The sequence below is a fragment of the Gadus chalcogrammus genome, chromosome 13 (genome assembly GCF_026213295.1).
Source record: "Gadus chalcogrammus isolate NIFS_2021 chromosome 13, NIFS_Gcha_1.0, whole genome shotgun sequence".
Taxonomy (NCBI): Eukaryota; Metazoa; Chordata; class Actinopteri; order Gadiformes; family Gadidae; genus Gadus; species Gadus chalcogrammus.
In genome coordinates, this window is record NC_079424.1 from 20,356,439 (window position 1) to 20,378,418 (window position 21,980).

General features: G+C 43.4%; 1 protein-coding gene across 1 annotated transcript; it reads right to left on the reverse strand.

The window, feature by feature from the left end:
- Nucleotides 1–4,439: 4,439 nt before the first annotated feature.
- Nucleotides 4,440–8,310, reverse strand: LOC130401424 (uncharacterized). Its single transcript, XM_056605156.1, has 2 exons — nt 6,979–8,310; nt 4,440–6,354 (listed from the first exon to the last, which is right to left on the reverse strand). Exons 1-2 carry the CDS (start codon nt 7,272–7,274, stop codon nt 5,451–5,453), a joined length of 1,200 nt encoding a protein of 399 aa, XP_056461131.1. The 5' UTR covers nt 7,275–8,310; the 3' UTR covers nt 4,440–5,450.
- Nucleotides 8,311–21,980: the final 13,670 nt, after the last annotated feature.

Genomic DNA, 21,980 nt, shown 5'->3' on the forward strand with positions numbered 1-21,980 from the left:
ATGAGATTGAGCTAATGTGCCATGATGAACAGGCCAATTCATAATTGTAGGCTAAATCAAACGAGTGAAGTTTATCAGCTGTATGACTATGTCCTGTGTTTAATCCTGTGGATTGCGAAGGAAAAAAAAATTATGCTTTGTGTAATGTCGTGTTTTGTCCCGTGTTTCCTTTACCTGACAGACTACATTGGATGACACAATCAGTAGTCAACCTGGGCCTGGTTCTTTAAATGGCAGTTCATCAAGGCCCCCACCCCAATATCGTGCGCGTGCGCGAAAGCTGCAGGCTGCCGGTTACGTTGCTCCAGCCTTTGAGTTCGCTTTTTTTTAACTTTCTTAACTTTTAATACTTTTGTTCGTTCTAGTTTGTTTCACTTCTAACCCGGTGAAGTCCTACCCTCTCTAACGAGGCTGCTTTTGAGGGTTTTAGTGCTTTTTTAGTGATTGTTTTTTATGCCGCAGCAACAAGCTGCCTTTGTTTACTCCGGGGAACAGCTGTTTGCGCTAATGCCGACCGGCATAGTGGACAGACCAGCTGATATTCCACCTGAACTCTGGAGGAAAGCTCACCGGGGATGCAGAGGAGGGAAACAATGTCGTGGGATGAGAGGAGGGTCGAGACGGGAAGGGCTTATGGATAGGAGAAGATTTAAGCCGTGTCTCCCCTCGGTTGTTATGGGAAATGTGCGGTCTCTTAGCAACAAAATGGACGAGCTGACAGCGCTGACGCGGAGTCACCGGGAGTACCGGGAGTGCAGCCTGATGTGTTTTACTGAGACATGGCTGCACAGGGACATTACGGACCAGATAGTCTCCGTGGATGGCTTCCACACCATCCGAGCTGACCGGGATTGTATTGAGAGCGGTAAGCGGAAAGGAGGGGGGGTTGCCGTTTTTGTAAACAGCAGTTGGTGCAATCCTGGTCACATCACCATTAAAGAACAGCTCTGTAGCCCGGATGCTGAACTGCTCGCCGTTGGACTTCGTCCATACCATCTGCCTAGAGAGATCCCGCATGTTATCATTGTTGTACTGTACATCCCTCCCTCTGCAAACCCAACATCTGCCAGCAACATCGTCCACACCACCATCTCCAAACTCCAGACTCAACACCCCAGTGCCCTCATCATCATTTCGGGAGACTTTAACCACGTCACCTTGGATAGAGTTCTGCCAACCTTCAAGCAATATGTGAGCTGTCCTACCAGAGAGGAGAGGACCCTGGACCTGATGTATGCTAACATTAAGGATGCATACATCTCCTCTTCTCTCCCCCCTCTGGGCAGGTCAGATCATAACCTGGTTCACCTCAAACCCTGCTATGTGCCGCTGGTGAAGAGGAAGCCTACGACCACAAGGACTGTGAGGAGGTGGTCGGGGGAGGCTTATGAGGCACTGCAGGGCTGCTTTGAGGTGACTGACTGGCCTGCACTCTGTGAGCCCCACGGGGAGGACATTGATGGGCTTACAGAGTGCATCACGGACTATATCAACTTCTGTGTGGACTGCAATGTCCCTGCTCGGACTGTTACCTGTTATGCCAACAATAAGCCGTGGATCACAAAGGACATTAAGGCCATCCTGAATGAAAAGAAGAGGGCGTTCACAGATGGCAACCGTGATGAGGTGAGGAGAGTACAGGTGGTACTCAAACTTGCAATCAAGGAGGCAAAAGGCAGATACAGGAGAAAGCTGGAGAATAAACTCCAGCAAAACAACACGAGGGATGTGTGGAGTGGTATGAGAAACATCACTGGGTTCCAGAAGACTGGTGGCATGGGGTTGGAGGGCTGTGTGGACCGGGCCAATGAACTGAACCTATTTTTCAATAGGTTTGATACAGCGGCCCCTCCCCCACACGACTCTTCTGCTTGCTGCCAAACACCTACTGCCACTCCACCTCCCCCTACTCCTTCTCCTTACAGACCTCTTGTCTGCCCCTTGACACCTCAATTCACTCCTACCTACTCCACCCCTCCTCCCTGCTCTGCATCATGTCCTCTACAACCTGAGGACCTCACCCCTCCCCCAACTGTCACCTCTACAGTGTCCTTCACGCCTGACCTGGTGAGAAGACAGCTAACAAGACTCCACTCCGGCAAAGCTGCAGGCCCCGATGGTGTGTTGCCCAGGGTGCTTAAAGCCTGTGCCCATCAGCTGTGTGGAGTACTGAGTCTGGTCTTCATCCTGAGCCTGCACCTCCAGAGGGTCCCCGTGCTGTGGAAGACGTCCTGCCTCGTTCCTGTACCTAAGAAGCCGCGTCCCAACGGCCCTCAGGACTACAGACCGGTGGCCCTGACGTCCTATGTCATGAAGACCCTGGAGAGGCTCATCCTGGAGCAGCTAAGGCCTATGGTCAGGCCCTTCACTGATCCACTACAGTTCGCCTACCAGCCCCGCCTGGGAGTTGAGGACGGCATCATCTACCTGCTGAACAGAGTCTACACTCATCTGGACAAGCCGGCAAGCACTGTGAGAGTCATGTTCTTTGATTTCTCCAGTGCCTTCAACACCATCCGTCCGGCTCTACTGGGTGAGAAGATGACTGCGATGGAGGTGGAGGCCCCCATCGTGTCCTGGATTGTTGATTACCTGACGGGCAGACCACAGTACGTACGCCTACAGAACTGTGTGTCTGACAAGGTGGTCAGCAACACTGGGGCCCCACAGGGGACTGTCCTCTCTCCCTTCCTCTTCACCCTCTTCACCTCAGACTTTAACTATTGCACTGAGTCCTGCCACCTTCAGAAGTTTTCTGATGACTCAGCAATAGTTGGCTGCATTGAAAAGGGGGATGACCGTGAATACAGGACTGTTGTGGACAACTTTGTCACTTGGAGTGAGCTGAATCACCTGCAACTCAACGTGACAAAGACGAAGGAGCTCATTGTGGATCTGAGGAGGGAGAAAACAGCAGCTGTGACCCCTGTTTCCATACAGGGGGTCCCAGTGGACACTGTTGAGGAGTACAAGTACCTGGGGGTGTACTTTAATAACAAGTTGGACTGGTCTAGAAATGCAGAGGCTGTCTACAAAAAAGGCCAAAGCCGACTCTTTTGCCTCAGGAGGCTGAGGTCCTTTAACATCTGCCGGACGATGCTGAGGATGTTTTACGAGTCTGTTGTAGCCAGTGCAATCTTCTTCGCTGTCACATGCTGGGGCAGTGGGATGAGGGTTGCAGACACCAACAGACTTGAAAGACTGATTAGGAGGGCCGGTGATGTTGTGGGGGAGGAACTGGACACCCTGATGACCGTGGCAGAGAGGAGGATGCTGTCCAGGTTTCAGTCCATCTTGGACAATGTCTCACACCCTCTCTATGACACACTGGCCCTGCAGAGGAGCACCTTCAGCAGGAGATTCCTCTCACCCAGATGCACCACAGAGCGCCACAGGAAATCTTTCCTGCCTGTGGCCATTAAAATTTACAACGCCTCCCTTAGAATGTCAGACACCGTCCCTCTCTGTAATCTCTGACCTCAAACAAGGACTATAATTCTTGCACCTTTTGCACAATACTGTACAATTCTTTTTGTACAGTGCTGTCTTTTGTGTATGTATGTATGTATGTATGTATGTATGTATATATGTATGTATGTGTATATGTGTATGTGTATATGTATATGTATATATATATATATATGTATGTGTATATATGGTGTTGTATATATATTTATATTGTCCTTACATTTTTTATTTGTATTTTTTGTTTTTCTTAGGTTGTATCTTTTATCTTTTGTGTATGTATGTGTATTTATGTTGTATGTATATGTATATGTATATATATATATATATATATATATATATATATATATATGTGTGTGTGTATGTATATGTATATATATGGATATGGATATATATGTTATATTTTATTCTTAATATTTATTTATTTATTTATTTATTTGTGTATGTATATCTGGAGTTCGTGACAAAAATAATTTCCCTCTGGGATTATTAAAGTATTTATCTATCTATCTATCTATCTATCTATCTATCTATCTATCTATCTATTCATCTAGGCCCCCACCCTCTCCATCTCCACCCCCACAACCACCTCAACAAGAACAGCAGCAGGAATTCGGGCCCATGAGAGTACAAAGAGGGAGGAAGAGGCAGGCCACTGCGACCATAACCCCCTACCAGCAACAGGTCCTCAGTGCCCTTGCGAAAGAGGAGAATGAGCATGAGCGTTTCCTATTGAGCTTTGCACCCACACTGGCAAGGTTGGAGCCTCGCAAACAGGCATTGCTAAAGTGTAGAATGCAGTCCCTGTTTTATGACATCGAGTTTGGAGAATAAATGAAATTATTAAATTAAATTATTACATTTAAACACAAACATCTGCTTTGTACCTCTTTCTTTACATTAGATATTCTGAAGGAGATTTAACATTTTATCTTGTTTTATCACTACAATACCCACTTTGATATACATAGGAGCCACACAATTTCTATTAGGTATGAAAAAAATATTTAAACTTAAGTCAGCTTTATCGTTCATGGGTGTGGTACTGCTTCCAAGATTCAGAGAAAACTTCAACTTCACCACATCATCTGGTGTTTGCTGGTGATGAAATGGAATAGCTTTTAAGCAGAAGCTTTGGGTAGCTCTTAAAAGAGCTGTTGGTTTGGTTGGTTCTTTTAAGGCCTATGTAACGGACCTATTGTGCATCCACCTGTATTGTGCCCCGGAACCTTTTGTTTACGTCTCACCCGGTACCCTTTTAGAGGCGCACAGTGGCATTCACGGCGATGCGTGTTTCGCGCGTAGTCGCGTCAAAGACGTAAGTTAATATGTCTTAAAGCCTGTATTTTGGTTATATAAATGTTGGGTTCATATTGAAACATTTTGTGTGTAAGTTTTATAGTTCATTTGTCTTACACCGGTCACATTTCTATGCCGTTTTATGTCTGAATAGCGTATGAAGCAAGCCAACGGCTGACCCATGAATGTCCGGTGAATGCAACTTTTCCCTCGTCTTGCACCCTTGGCAAGCGGAGCGAGGTATGTTGGTTTGTGATGAAATTTGATTAGATTAGATTAGATTAGGCTTTATTGATCCTTTTGTGATGACTCCCTCAAGGAAATTGATTGTCCAGTAGTTTACAGAAGAAACACAACACAATATTAAATTATATACAATATAAGATAAACAATACACTCTAGATAACTATAAAAAGTAAAACAAAAAGTAAACAGTAAACATAATAATAATATAAGATAAATAATAAACTCTTAACTAACTAACTATAAAAAGTAAACAAAAACAGTAAACAATAAACTCTTAGCTAATATAGAAAGTAGAGATATTAATAGAAGTAAAACAGGATTCAAGTAAAATAAAAAGATAAATGTAGAGAACTGTATAGAGGATTAATATAAATAAATAAATATATATAAATAAATAAATAAATGTAAACATAAATAAACATATATATATATGTTTGTGCCTAGATGTTATCCTGCCAGGGAACTCGTCCTGCTTCAGACATGAAGTACTGAGCAAACTTCTCCCTCACTGCCACAACATCTCTGCCAGCATTGTTGGTGCCAAGGCGAGGTGCGTTCTGGAGACCTTGTGATGGCTCAGCTGTGGATGTTCCAGTAGATGACCTAGCCGGTATTGTAGTACTGGCATCCCACCTCAGAAAGTTATGGGGCATGCAGGTGGCCTTTACCATGTTCTCTGCCACTTCTGGAGAGACACACAGCACCCGACGGTACACTCTCCATTGGGATGCCAGTATGCCAAACGCACACTCGACCATTCTGCGCACGTGAGAGAGACGGGTGTTAAACACTTTTTTTTCTCCAGTGTTGTAGCCAGGGTATGGGCGCATGATGTTACGCCGCAAGGGGAAGGCTTCGTCTGCCAGAAACACATGAGGCATCGGGCCAAGATGTTCTGCCCCTGGGAGGATGGAGTCATCCGGGATACCCAATGTGTTCTGCCGTAGGGCAGTACCAAAAGCGGAGGAGGAGAGGGTTCCCCCATCACTGTTTCTTCCATAGGCCCCGATGTCAACAAGCCTGAAACAGTACCTGGCGTCGACTACAGCCAGAAGGACGATGGAAAAAGTGCCTTTGTAATTGTAATAAAGAGTGCCACTGGAGGGAGGAGCCTCAATGACTACGTGTTTCCCATCCATTGCCCCTATGCAGTTGGGGAAATCCAGCTGTTGGAATCCAGTGGCTATCTTTCTCCACGCTGCTTTGTCTGGAATAGGCATGTAATCTGGCAGGAGGCAATCCCAAATAGCTGTGCAGACCTGATGAACTATGCCTGCCACAGTGCTGGCACCCATCCTGAAGGCGAAAGCGATGGACCGGAATGAATCGCCAGTTGCCAGATACCTGCCCAAAGAGTGATATTTAGTTTAGTCTGAAACAATTGAGCAAGCACGCATACACCTGTTGATCTTGATTGTAGCCGTTAGCAGTTAGATAGCAGTTTCTATTTCATTTGCAGGCCTGACAGTCAGTTAGGTAATGCTAGCAGTCTACATCCTGTCCAGCGAGGGACGATATGCATATAAAATAGGCCTACTCTGAGCACCTTTAAAACAAGACTGAAGACTTTTATGTTTGCTTTAGCTTTCTGCTAAATCTTAAATACATTGCACTTTCTAAAAAGCTTTTTTAAATTTGCCTTTATATTCTATTTTAATACTAAAATGCCTTTTTAACTTTCTATTTTACCCATTTCTTCTTCTATGACAATGTTTATATGTGAAGCACTTGAGTCTGCCTTGTGTATGAAAAGTGCTATATAAATAAAGTTGCCTTGCCTTGCCTACGTATGCTGAAAAGGTGAAAACAAGCTCTGCAACACCAAAGAGTATGGGAGGCAAGACAACATAGCTTACATTAGACCTGTTGCTAGGTAAACTACTACCTGCTTGTTACTAGTAATAAAATAAGCTACGAGACATGCGTCTGATTTCATAATCCTTTTTATAAATATATTTGCGGATTTACCTTAAACAAATGCTGAGTCGTTCCTCTGGACTGATGGCTTGCCTCATGTGGGTGTCTTGCCTTATTATTGAAGGCGCAACGATGCGCAACAAGGTTTCAAATTGACTCTTGTCGAGTCTGAAATATGCACTGAACCGTGCATTATCAAACCATAGCTCCTGAATCAAACTATGAAACGCCCCGTACTGCTGCCGTCCCCGGTTTATGTCATGCACCCACAAACGGGAAGGTTCATCGTTATCCTCGTCGTTGTCATTTAACGCCAAAACAAGGGCTAATTTTCTCATCCTCGACATTGTAACTGACACTGTAGCGTAGTCAAACCACTTTGATGCGGTAACTGATTTGCAACGTTGGCTCTAGAACATTCTGCTCGAGAATGAACTTGACAAAACCACCCTGTCAGTTTTTTAGTTGGTAAAAAACCGCCCGGGTCAGGTGTTTTTTAATATAAAAAAACTGCCTGTGTGAACACGCCCTAAGTCAGGCAGGCATGACCCATTTTTATCGTGCAGCCATCGAAAGCGTGCTCACCTTCTCCCTCCTGGTCCGGTATGGTAGTGCTACCAGCCAGGATAAACAACAGCTTGAGAGGGTAGTACGCAGGGCCTCTAAAATCATTGGCTGTAGTCTGCCTACCATAGGCTCGCACTATGACACCAGAATTTCCAGGAAAACTAGGAAGATCATCTCTGACCCCTCTCATCCAGCACACCACTTATTCACACTCTTACCATCAGGGAGGAGGTACAGAAGCATCACAAGCAAAACAACACGCTTTAGGGATAGTACCTATCTACAAGCTATACGCCACTTGAACAAGCACTAAGCACTTTAAGGTCTTTAAGATCTTCATGGTCTACCTCACTTGCAGTTTTTGCACCACTGTACTGTACTTTACTGCTGTCATTCCCCGTGAACCATGCATTGTGTGTTTTTCATGTGTGTTAAGTGTTGTACTCCTTGTTATTTATGTGCCGTTTTGGCTTTCTGTCTTGTAATGTTGTGTTGTTATGTTGCTGTGTAATACATGTGAGCACACCAAAACAAATTCCTATCAACTGTATTTTATATACTGTTGAAATGGCTATAATATAATAAACTTGAAAACTTGAAACTTGAACATTGAAAAGGGTCCCGTCTGAAACAGTGTCGCGCAGCGCTGCGTTCCGAACGTTGTGTAATCAAATACACCAGTATGACGTCATATAAAAAAATCATATCCTAACGAAAATACACACCGTTATTCAGTGTGAACCGGTATAGTGCCCAGCACTTACATAAGTTGACGCCGCAACACCATGGGGGCGGGGCAGGGGGCGTTAAAAAATGTCAGGCACCGTTATGAGGCACCAAAATGTGCGTTCTTATTCGATCTTGTTACAACCGTTTACGTCGGAACCGGTTCCCTACTGGAACCGAGTTTCGGTGCTCAACCCTAATAAGGAGCGCTTCAATCTGCAGGCTGAGTTCGATTTGCTCACCATTAGGCAGGCAGAATGCATGCTTTTGCAATCTCGCAGTAATTACTATGAACATGGCGATAAGGGTGGTCGCTTGCTCGCCCATCAGCTAAAGCGCCAAGCTTCCTCACGTCTCATTACTCAAATTAAGGACTCACTCCGTGCTCTCCTGTCTGCCCCTTCCGATATTAATGCAATATTCAAATCGTTTTATTCGGCTCTTTACCAATCCGACTCCCAAACCGACAACACCACCATGGACCAATTTTTTAATAATCTTAGTGTGCCCACTATTGATCCTGCAATTGGACACAACCTAGATTTGCCATTGGTGCCACAGGAAATAGCTGATGCAATAAGTTCTATGCAAAGTAACAAAGCCCCTGGCCCTGATGGCTAACCCACGAGTTCTTTAAGAAATTTAGTAGAAAACTAGGGCCACTCCTTCTAGCTGTATATAGTGAGTCAATCGAACGGGGGACACTACCACCTACCCTGACCCAGGCATCAATCTCTCTCCCACTTAAGAAGGATAAAGACCCTACTTGTTGCGAGTCCTACAGGCCTTTATCGCTCCTCAATGTTGATGTCAGGGTCTTAGCAAAGGTGCTAGCAACTAGTCTCGAGGCAGTTTTGCCGGATATTGTCTCGAAGGAGCAGACAGGGTTCATTAAAGGGCGTCATTCTTCTTCAATATCCGAACATTAATGAACATAATTCGACCCCTACCTCTACATCTCCTGAAGTTGTAATATCACTGGATGCCGAAAAGGCCTTTGATCGAGTAGAATGGCTGTATTTATTAACTGCTCTTAAAAAAATGGGCTTTGGTGGCCGCTTTAGCTCGTGGATTCGTCTTTTATATACAGATCCCCAGGCAAGTGTTTGCACTGGGGACACTCGGTCTGATTATTTACCACTGTCACGCGGGACCCGACAGGGCTGCCCCTTAAGTCCGCTTTTATTTGCCCTAGCTATCGAGCCCCGATCCATAGCCCTGCGCTCTTCCCCCCTACTTCAGGGAATCTATAGTGAGGGAACCGAACATCGTGTCATTATATGCGGATGACCTCTTGCTCTATGTCTCGAATCCTGCTACAGCTATTCCGTTTGTGGTCTCCATTCTTAATGAATTTGGCTCCTTTTCCAGGTATAAACTTAATCTGCAGAAAAGTGAGTGTTTACCTCTTAACATCCCCCCCTCGGACCACCAGCAGTTGAATTTGTCATTTAATATTAGCCGCTCAGGGTTTAAATATTTAGGGCTCAATATCACTCCGTCCATTTCAGCTGTCTACTTAACCAGACTAAATCGGACTTTCAGAGATGGGGTAACCTCCCTTTGACGCTGACAGGCAGAATTAACTCTGTGAAGATGACAATTTTACCCCGATTTCTTTACTTATTCCAATCCATTCCGATATTCTTACCAAAATCCTTCTTTAAATCGTTGAACAAACTTAAAACATAATTTGTTTGGGCAGGAAAACACCCAAGAACTAGTAGGTTCTTGGGTGTAGTACTAGAAATTAGTAAATTTGGAGGGGGCCTTGCCCTGCCAAACTCTATGTACAACTACTGGTCAGCTAATATTCAAAAACGTTTGTTTTGGTTCCATACAGTTAACACCTCTTGGGGGTCCATTGAATCAAAGTCTTGTCTGGGTACATCTCTTTCGGCGTTGTTGAGTTCCCCTCTTCTAACTGTGGTGTCTTAGCACACCAAAAACCCAATTGTGTTGGCTTCCCTTATGATCTGGTATCAGTTCCGGCGTCATTTCAAATTCTTATCCTCGACGTCTATACTTGCTCCCATAGTTGGTAACCACCTATTTCCCTCTGCTTTAGATGCCTCACTTTCTCTATGGGAAGCAAAAGGCATTAATTGCTTCTTGGATTTTTAGGAAAACAGAGTTTTTTCTAGTTTTACAGAACTAATTAAGAAATTTGGTTTGCCACATTCACATTTCTTTCGTTACTTACACATAAGGCACTTCATTTGCACGCAGTATCCTTCGTTTCCCTCACCACCCCCCACTTTGCCCTGGGAGGAATTACTTAAATTTAGTCCCAATCAGAAAGCTCTTATATCCCGGGTATATAGCGGTCTTATGTCGCTCAATAACAAACCTGTGCTCAAAGCTAAGGTTGCATGGGAGAAAGAATTAAATGTGGATTTCACAGAGGACTGGTGGGCTAAGGCAATCGATAAAATGAGCTCAACCATTGTTAATTTTGTTGACGAAGACTATGACGAAAAATATTCGTACAACAAACAAACCTTTTTCACGGACAAAAACGAAATAAAAACGAAATAAAAGTCAGATATGATGACGAAGACTGTGACGAAATATAACTGACACTATAGTCAACGAATACAAATGACACGAAAATGTTAGGGCGGGACGAATGGGGAAGAGATCCAATCAGAACTACTCTTTTTGTGGGACAAGTTGGGAAGAAATCCAATCAGAGCGAATCTTTTGAGGTTAGGTTGATTGATTAAAAAACCGCGGCAAATGCAGGTGCGTGCATTGCCGTGAAACAATTAAACAAACGCAGTTACACCAGAGAACAAGAGAGAACAAATTAACACAACAACGTTTTGCATTGCACCCGGTCTTATGAACAACAGAAATGTTAGGACTAGGGCGAAAATGGAGAATTTACATCTGGTCGCACTTCACATATGACAACAAGGACAACAAGGCCGTCTGTACCTCGTGGTGAGCAAAAATCGCTGGGAAAAACACTACCAACTTGAAGCGACATTAACAGACGACTCATCCAGAAATACACGCGAAGGTAAGCATATAGGCTACGGATATTTTATCAGATAAACCACCATGTTTCCGCTAAACTTGGAATAAAATAGAAGCTAAAGGAAACCACCTCAGAACTGTATTGATTAGACGATTGTATCACTCAATAAATATGAGCATAAATTGTGTGTGTGTGTGTGTGTGTGTGTGTGTGTGTGTGTGTGTGTGTGTGTGTGTGTGTGTGTGTGTGTGTGTGTGTGTGTGTGTGTGTGTGTGTGTGTGTAAGAAAAAAGAATCACAACTTGATTCCCCCTTTATTCACCCTCACAGACACAGAAGACATCTGATGACAAAGATGAACATGGGCCTAGTGGAAACTAGTGATGCTAGTGCAACCCAGCAGCAGACCATCTCTGCAGCTTTCCAAATTTCTTCGAAGTACAAAACTGAATCGAAGCAACAACATACGAAGGAGCAGGCCATAGCTAGATGGATTGGAAGCACAGGTTTACCACTCACAACAATTGAAGACGAGGACTTTGTGTTGATGATGGAGATAGTAGATAAGAGACTAACGGTTCCAAAGAAAACAAAAATTAGCAATTTGATTGAAACCCAGTATGGACTTGAAAGACAAAAGTTCAAAGAGAGACTGGCTGCTGCCCGAAGAGTATCCATGGGCCTTGACATGTGGACAAAAAAAGGACTGACAGCCTCATTCCTTGCCATAAGCGCATGCTACTTTTGTGTTGAACGAAATAAACATGTACACATATTGTTGGCCCTTGAACAAGTAGCTCACCCACACACTGCACTGTCTATTAAGGCATGTGAGGATAAATGTATGCAAGAGTGGGCCATACCAAAGGAGAAGATCATGACGGTAATAACGGACAATGGGAGTAACATGGTGGCAGCCTTTAAACACACCACAGCAGAAGAAACAAGCTCTGAGGATGACTCCCCTGGGTCAATGACGCAGGAAAGTGACTCTGAATCTGACCAGCGGTGAGCCATGTTTAGTTTATTCTTTTACATGACAATTATCACATGAATGATCTTCCCCCTGCCACATGTATACAGTATATACAGACACACACCAGCCACTTTATTAGGTTTAGACTTATTTGGTTGTCTTTTCTTCTTGTTATTAGGTACCATTATGACGACATGGAAATGGACAGGACACCGTGTGTGGTGCATACCATACAACTTGTTGTGGTCCACATGTTGCAGAAAGAGACAACTGTCAAAAGAGTCCTCGATAAAGCAAGGTCTGTGGTGAAGCTCTTTCGCAAGTCCTCAGTTGCAACATTGGACCAGTGTGGTCTGATTGTTGTAAATGACTGCCTCACACGCTGGTCAAGCACATTCAACATGGTCACACAACTCCTCACAGTCAAAGATGCAGTCTGTCAAATCGCAAGTGACATGGGATGGGACAGTTTGCTTACTAGTGAGTGGCAAAAGCTTTCGTCATTGCATGACCTACTGCTGCCTTTTGCGGAACACACTAAAACCCTCCAGAGTGACACCACATCTATGTCCCTAGTGGTTCCTGCCCTCTTTGATCTGCCAAGTCACCTAACTGCCTTTGCAGAGAGCACTCAGTAGAGAGACCTCGCCACTCTTGCAGGGAAAATGAGAGCAAATCTGAACCAACGTTTTGCTTGCTTCTTGGATTCAACCAATGAAAAGTTCTCACCGCTTGCAGCAGCTGCCTGCTTCGTCGACCTAACTGTCTGTGAAATCCTTGTTAATGTTGATGTGGCTGATGGAAATATCCAGGAACTGCTGAAACAGGCAGAAGACTATGTGATCAAATGCACTTTCCCACACACAAGACAGGAGGACCAGTCTGAACATGATGCAGAAGAAGAGGTTATTGAGGAACCAGAAGCAGCGACACCATAAAGGCAGCCGGTGATTAGGTTCCTCTCAAAATGCCGCACCACAAGGCCTAAACAGAAAACCTCCTCAACCAGCATCAGGCAGCAGATCATCAAGTATAAGGAAGAACTTTTACATCCTAACACTGAGGACACAGGAACAGACTTCTGGCTGGAAAAGAGTGATACGTTTTTATCACAGTTTAAAGCATTTTGCGTTACTCGTTGGCTATGCCAGCTTCTCATGCTTTTGCAGAGAGGGTATTCAGCATCACAGGTGACCTCACAAGAGGACGGCGCAACCGAGGAAGGTTCACATTGGAGCGAAGTGCTTTCCTTAAAATGAACAAAGAGAAATAGAACTGTTGTATTCACTGTTATTTACAGCATTTCCTGTAGTAGTATATGCACAACTTGATTGGTATTTGCTTTGTTTTCTGTTTAAAATGAGAGCAGAGATTTTTTTGTTCCATGCAATAATGGCATTACAGCGTAGCATGTAATTTACTTGTTTTGAGTCGAGTTGATCTGTTCTGTTCAAATTGTGTTGATTTTGCAGAGAGCAGCAAGACATTGTAAGGCATTGTAGCCTTAGCAGTTATGTAACTTTTATTTTGTTAAAAAGAATCCCCTGAATTCAACTCTTATTTTTGTTTAATATGAAAGCAGAGATTTTTTTTGTTCCATGCAATAATGGCATTACAGTTTAGCATGTAATTTACTTGTTTTGAGTTGAGTTGATCTGTTCTGTTCAAATGTTGTTGATTTTGCACAGAGTAGCAAGACATTGTAGCCTTAGCAGTTATTTAAATTTTGTTTTGTTAAAAAGAATCCCCTGAATTCAACTCATATTTTTGTTTAATATGAGAGCAGAGATTATTTTGTTCCATGCAATAATGGCATTACAGCTTAGCATGTAATTCACTTGCCTTGAGTTGAGCTCATTGATTACACTTTTTATATATTAACAGAAGAATATTTCATTTTGTGTGCAATGACATTACAACCAATGCATATTTTTTTTTACATATTTTTTGTGTTCCTTTTCAAATCTTTGATCTTGCACACGATGCACAGTAACATAAGATGATGTGTACAGAGTTGTGTGCTTTTTTTGTTTAATGTGATATTTAACTATTTTCAATGCTGTGAGCAGTTTTTATTTACTTGAAGATTAAGGAGTATTCTTTGGTACTGTGTACAATGGCATTACAGCCAATACATATTTTATTTTACATTTGAGAATTGCACTAATCTGTTCTGTTCAAATTTTGTTGATTTTGAACAGAGTAGCAAGACATTGTAAGGTATTCTAAGGCATTGTAGCCTTAGCAGTTATTTAACTTTTATTTTGTTAAAAATAAGCCCCTGAATTCAACTCATTGTACATCTCATGCATTAATGATGCAGAAAGTCCATAGAAGAAGATCAAACTTGAGATTGATGCAATATTGAAGGAGAGTTCTGACATGACGTTAAGAATAAAATACATGTTGTGTTACAACCGTTAAATCTGTGTCTGTATTGCATATTCAAACCTTTATACCATTGACAGCCCTCCTCAGCCCTCCTCTCATTCAATTCTGAATTGTAGGGTTAGTGTACTGTTACTGTAGTACGGAAAACGTTTCCGAATGCGTACTACCGCCACAGTAAACAACAGAGTTCACTACGCTATCCCACAATGCAACCGGAGTCTGGTAACGAACGAAGAGAAGGCTGACCCGACACCACCCAAAAGACGTTGTAGAAAGCGGCGAAAAAAAGACATTAAAAAGAGTAAAATAGTAAAGTAAGTAATTCAGTAAAAAGAGACATTTTTAATTTAATAGCAACGATGACAAGACGGAAAACAGGTAACTTATCAAGGTAATTTTGCCAGCATCTGAGGGGAGATACGTCATCTCCAAACATCCGGTGGAGTTTTGGCGATGTTCGGAGGCGTTCTACGCATAGCTGTAAACCATACTACGCTGTCAAGTGTAGTACCGTCAAGTAGTAGACACTGAACAGAAATAGTATGCACTAAGTATTCGGATTCAGCCTAAGTAATAACGTTCTAACTATACAAAGTTTAACTACACTAACATATTTCTCAGAAACATACGTAGATTACATTTTACACAAGCCATAATTTTCGTTCATCACAAATGCCCGAATTCAGCCAAGGGTTTCTTAACTGAAGGTATCTCTGCCCACGCGGTTGTCGTCTGGGTTTCAGCCTTTTACTGTACAATTCAGAATTGAATGAGAGGAGGGCTGAGGAGGGCTGTCAATCAAATATCGCGCTTCAGAAACGGCCAATCATAGGAAAGCCCGCCCTGCCTTGGTTCCCTCCCCATAGTGCCAAAACTAAATTTGCGTGCGAGAGCAGAACATCATTCGCGAGAGGCTGAGGCAGTTTTGTGCGACCGAAGTTATTTCCCGCTCTCGCTTGCAACGAGGTAATGCTCTCGAGGAGTTGTTTTCCTCGCTCGGGGAGCAGCGCTCTGAGTTCGCGCGCGCGCAGAGATAATTTGCACGCTCGCAATTAATATCTACGCGTGTGATATGATATAATACGCCCAAATGCATGTTTTATCACATGAGTGCTTTATGGCAATGTGTCGCCATAGAGGCGAGAGAAGTCCACTGTAGATTTAATCGACTAAAATCTGCTAATATTTAGTAGACTAAAACTAGACTAAGGGCGTGTTCACACAGGCGGTTTTTGTATATTAAAAAACACCTGAGCGGGTTTTTACCAACTAAAAAACTGACAGGGGGGTTTTGTCTAGCACAGTGGTTTTCAAACTGTGGGGGGCGCGCCCCACAGAGAAAAAAATAAACCCGAAAAAAAACCTGAAAGTCGTACTTCAACTGTAGAAGTAACATAACTAAATCCATTTTTAACCGTTTATCTTCGTGCAAACCATTTAACAAATCTACACACTTGTATCTTCAATAATATCGAAATAGAATTTCGATATAATTTAAAATATCTTCAGAATCACAGTTTTAGTTTCATACCGCTTCGTTTTCAGCTGTTTTCATTGAAGACGCCTGGCCATTCTGATACACCTACTTCTAGACATCGTAACTCATTCCTTTTTTCACCGTTTACCATCGTTCAAACCATTAAACAAATCTACACACTTGTATCTTCAATAATATCCAAACGGAATTTTGATAGCATTTATACTTTTTTCAGAATCAGTTTTAGTTTCAGACCGGCATCGTTTTCAGTTGCTTATAATAATTTAGGTCACCATAGCAACGCCGGTAAACAAACCCCGCCGAATAGTCGAATCTCTGGACTGAAAAGGCAGATCTGATTCGACTCAGAAAATTCAGAGTCGGGGTGGACAGCCCTAGAAAATAATATTGCTGGCTAACTTTAGCAAAAATGGATCGGTTTTTAGTATCTAAAGCTACAGTGAGTAAGGAGACAGAGTCTGGGGCAAGCAAAAAAAGAAGAAAATGTATGACCATGAATATTTAAACTTGGGACTTTCATGGACTGGATCAGAAGATGCTCCACTGCCAAAGTGTGTGGTTTGCAAAGAGGTGCTAGCTAATGACGGTATGAGACCATGTCGACTCCGGCGTCATATTGAGACCAAGCACCCAAGTCTGGTGACCAAGCCCCGGGAGTTTTTTTGATAGGAAGCTAAATGAACTGCGGTCACAGAAGAAAGTAATCCAGGGGGGGGGGGGGGGGGGCTCAGCTGAAATTTCTTCTCTGAGGGGGGGCTCACTCTCTCACACTTTGAAAACCCCTGGTCTAGCACAATGTTCTGGAGCAAATATACGTTGCAAATCGGTTACAGTATCAAAGTGGGTTGACTACGCTACTTGTATCAGTGTCAACTAGTTACGAGGATAACGACGAACCTTCCCGTTTGTGGGTGCATGATATAAACGGGGACGGCAGCAGTACGGTGCATTTCATAGTTTGATATAAGAGCTACGGTTTGATAATGCGGTTCAGTGCATATTTCAGACTCGACAAGAGTCAATTTGAAACCCTTTTGCGCATCGTTGCGCCTTCAATAATAAAGCAAGACACCCACATGAGGCAAGCCATATTTAAACAATACTTGTTTTGAGGTCTTTCCTAGTGACGCAAGTTCTCGTTCATTGGTCAGCTGTCAAAAAACTGCCTGACGTCGGGTGCTTTTTCTTGGCGAGTTGAACTTTTCCCAACTTGAAAACCACCCAGAGCAATGAAAAAAAAACGCTGGCAGCGGTGTTTTTAAAGCACCCAGGATTTTTTTTACAAAAACACTCTGTATCATAGGAATGTAATGTAAAACATCCACTCGCACCTGGAAAAAAAACTGCCTGTGTGAACACGCCCTAAGACTAAAATAGGACTAAAACTATATGGTGTGTTATTCAAAAGACTAAGACTAAGACTAAATCAGAATTTGCTGCCAAAATTAACACTGAGCTCAACATCATCCTGTGCTCGCCTTGGGCTCATACAGTTTAAAGGCCCACTATGCAACTTCGGGCATTTCTTCGCTGTTTTCTTGGTTTTGGCACGCACATTTCTCTACACAGCGCCCCCTACAGCTTTGTAGTAGATATTTCACAACACTGTCGTAACAACTCGTTGACGACCCTTCCCCATGCACTTCTACGCGAGCCATGTGCCTTTTTTTTTCAAAGAAGCCGGCGAATGCGTGGAGCCATGTCCGAAGTAGATGTTCATAAAGTTTAGGCAAGGTTATACATTTTTAAAATGGTGTATTTGTATTGCAATAAACATAAATCCATCCTTTTTTATAGTTGACGGGGAGAATTTATATCCTACATTATAATTGTTTTATCTTAGGTTGAACAGAACAATCAGTGTAAGAGGTTTGGCCAACATAATAATCTAAATAAACAAGAACCTGGATTCGGGGATTCAGTCTGTATCTGGGGGACGAGACAGACGAACAGCAAAACACCCATGGAAACAAAGGTGTTTATATGGTTGCAATCAAGCAAGCTAGAAACATACAGGGCTCACAACAAAACGGTCGAGAAAAAACAATTTTTACAGGGCTCACAACAAAATGGTTGAGCAAACACATTTGTACAGAGACTATCAACATCAAGAATACCACGAAGACAAAGTTCACCCAAGGGTACTTTCAATTTCAAAAGCAACACGGCCGAGTCGGCGTCTGATTTGCAGTCTTCTTTTTCTTTCAGTTCACGCTATTCCTGAAAAGCTTGCCCAACGTTTACTTGTCTGGCCTCTCTGTCGGTCAGTCTCCCTTTTCTCTTCTTCTGTTCCTCCGACAATGGGTTTCTCTGTCTCTTTTTAGTCGGCTGATCTATGATGAATATAACAATCCCTTAGTTACTTGTGTTTATATCGAGCCGGTTCCGTGTTTGGGGGTCTGTGCCGTAAAGCAATTCGTTACTTCGCGAGACCCGAGACTCCCGCGAGAGTGGGCGGCGGGTCGCCGGCAGAAACATATTCCTTTTCTCCGCCAAGATGCGCAAGGGGGAGTCGAAACAACGAACAATCGAACAAAAATGTATAATAGAACCATCGCAATGACTCTTAGCCTGTTATATTAAGGTAGATGCCTGTTTGACTCTCCTGGACACCATTTGCAGACAGCTGGACTCCCCACACTCCCACACACGGATTTTATTCATGGACTTTTCTTCCGCTTTTAACACAGTCAACCCGGCCACCCTCTGCAACCGCCTACTGGATCTACAAGTCCACCCATCACTCATCCTGTGGATAAAATACTTCCTGCAGGACCGGTCCCAGCACGTGGTGGTAAATGGCTTTAAATCCAAGAACATGATTTTAAACACCGGTGTCCCCCAGGGTTGTGTTTTATCACCAATCTTATTTTCCATCTACACAAACAACATAACAAACAACAACAGTGACATTCCCCTTTTTAAGTATGCAGATGACATGGCTCTGGTGGCCAACATCAAGGATCACTCCTCTCTGTCTGCCTACTATCAACAGGTCAACGCCTTGATGCAGTGGATCAAAGAGAGCTCTTTGGAGCTCAACATCTCCAAGACCAAGGAGCTGTGTTGTGGGGGGAGGCAAACATCTTCCCCCCAACCTCTCTTTGAACCTCTGAGGCTGAATGGGCAGACAGTGGAGCAGGTAGAGGCCTTTAGATATGGACATCCACCTGTCCTTCTCCCAGCACACAGACTCTGTGTACAAAAAGGCACAGCAACGCCTGTTCCTGCTGAGGAAACTCAGGAGCTTTGATGTCAAACAGGACATTTTAAAAGCTGTCTATAAATCACTCATAGAATCTGTACTCACGTTCAACATCACATCCTGGTTCACCCTCACCTCTGTCAAAAACAAATCAAAGCTTTCCCGGATCGTCAATCAAGGAAGCAAAATAACTGGCAAAACTCAAATTCAATTATCAGTACTCCACAGCCAGACAGTTAAAAGGAAAGCCCACCTCATTACACAGGATCCCACCCACCCCTTGCACAAGTCCTTCCAACTTCTGCCATCAGGCCGCCGGTATAGAGTATCCCTATCTAAGAAAAACATACACAAAAACTCATTCATACCCATTGCCATAAACAGCTTAAATAAACAGTGAACTATGGACAAAGGAACTCTGACGCACTGTCACTTTACACTTTACACATATCCACAGCTTTTATTTAGTTATTTTTACAGTTTTTAATATTTATACTTGTTTTAAGATCTATACACACTGTATGTGCTCTCAGAGATCAATGTTGTTGTATGAATGCAGTACATTTTCATGTTTGTATGTCGGGCCACGTCAAAGATGATTTTCTGTTACGACAGACAATAAAGTTTTCTGAATCTGAATCTGAATCTGAATCAAGCCAAAAAAGTTGCATAGTTCCCCTTTCACTCGTGTCTGATCTCTTTTCTGGTCCATTCTTCTTTTGTTCCACCGACAGTCGCCTCTTGGGTCCCTTATCAGTCGATTGATCCATGATGAATGCAACAATTGCCTCGCAACTCGCTGTTTATATCTAGCCGGTGCCATGTTTGGGTGTGTGTCTGTGCCGTAAAGCATTTTCGAAACTACAATCTGACTACATTTTCGAGGATACTTCCGCTGCGTCACATCCGGATTGTGTCGGTCCGAACTGATCAAGTTGCATATGCGCTTTTTCACTGAAGAGGCGACATGGGTAAATTACACACCCACCAATCGACCCAGAAATGGATGCAGAACCATCAGCATAACTCTCAACCTGCATACTTAATGTAATTTTGGCTAAAAAAGTTGCATAGTGGGCCTTTAAGGTATTCCATAGAACCCACCTTTCTAAAGCCAAATTGGCAGAGATATAACCTGACGTGGACGATAGCTGCAACCGGTGTGGCTTTGCCCCGGCTGACCAGTCATACGTTTTTTCTCTGTCCAAGACTGAACCATTTGTCTTATGTCCTGCAGCTAAATCTTCAGCCATGTCCTTTGACAGCCATTTTTGGGGTTCCCCTTGTGCCTTCTGCCTACTCTAGACCTCAAGCAGATGTTATCGCATTCTCTTCTCTCTTAGCCTCCCCTGTCGTCTTCCTGGTTGAGGGATGTTATGTTCTTTATCAAACTGGAAAAAATTAAATATTCTCTGAGAGGTTCTTTGAAGAAATTTGATTGTAGGTGGCGCCCCTTCATCTCTCACTTCAATAAGCTCAAGTCGCTTCCCGATGGCTAAGTAATAATCCTGTCCGTTTGGTAACCAAGCTAAACAAGGTACTCCTTTTATGTGTGTATATGTGATGCACAGTATTTGATCGGCATTGTCTATAATATTAAGGTGAAATACTCATGTCATTTTATTTTTCTTTACTATGTTTTTTGTTTTTTTATGTAATTTCCATTTGACAAGGATTGTTTCGGGTGTGGGGTGGGTGGGGGTTGTAAATGTTTGTATGTTTGCATAAAAAAGAAAATTCAATAAAAATCGTTTATGGAAGAAGAAGGTGGCAAAGACCTACGTGGCTTGTGGCAAGTGCATGCAGACAAAACTGCCACTTCGAAGTTTGACTCTACAAGCCTTGTTCTCTATCAATCCTATTGTGAGAGGCCATTCGGAGGCAGGGGCTCAACTGAAGCAGCTGGCTGTGATCATGAAACACCTCCTTCCTCAGGAGAGTGACATCACCAGGGAAATAATTCGGTACACCATCGACCCAACACTGGCCCAGTACAAAGAGGGAGACAACATGGTCATGTGGTGGGCCAATGTTATGAGCACAGGGAAATATCCAGCCCTCAGTAGGGTTATCAGAGGTGCCATATCCATCTTCCATGGGCCCATGGTTGAGTCTTCCTTCAGCCTCATGGGAGACATAATTGACCCTAAAAGTTCAAACATGAACATTTCTACTTTTAATGCGATCCAGACAACTAAGTATGCCATGAAGTCAAGGGCCATGACTGCTACCACAATGTTCCAAAGAGCTGAGGTGAAGTTTGGACCAGTAGACAAGAGACTGTGCCAGAACATGAGGTCTGCTGGAAGAAGGGATAAAGCACAGAGAGAGGAGAGGCTGTTGGGAAGAGGAAGGAAACAGGTGGAGTATGGCTACCAGAAAACATGTGCAAGTGCGCAAGAGGACTGCACAGGAAGAGGATAAGACGGCACGCCTGAGACATGCAGCTAAGCAGAGGAATGCTGCTAGGCGTAAAGCGCTAGAAACCCTCCAAGTGAAGGCAAAGAGATCAAGGCAGCGATGGACGCCTGGCATCTTCGCTTTAAAGGTCCCATGACATGCTATTTTATGTATTCTTTAATATAGGTATTAGTGGGCAACTAACACAGTATTCAAAGACGTTCCCGAAATTCAGCCGTGGTGCAGAGTTACAGCCACTCCGAGCCAGTCGCCCATTGAGCTTCCCCCAAATGCGCTGTTTTGGTGTC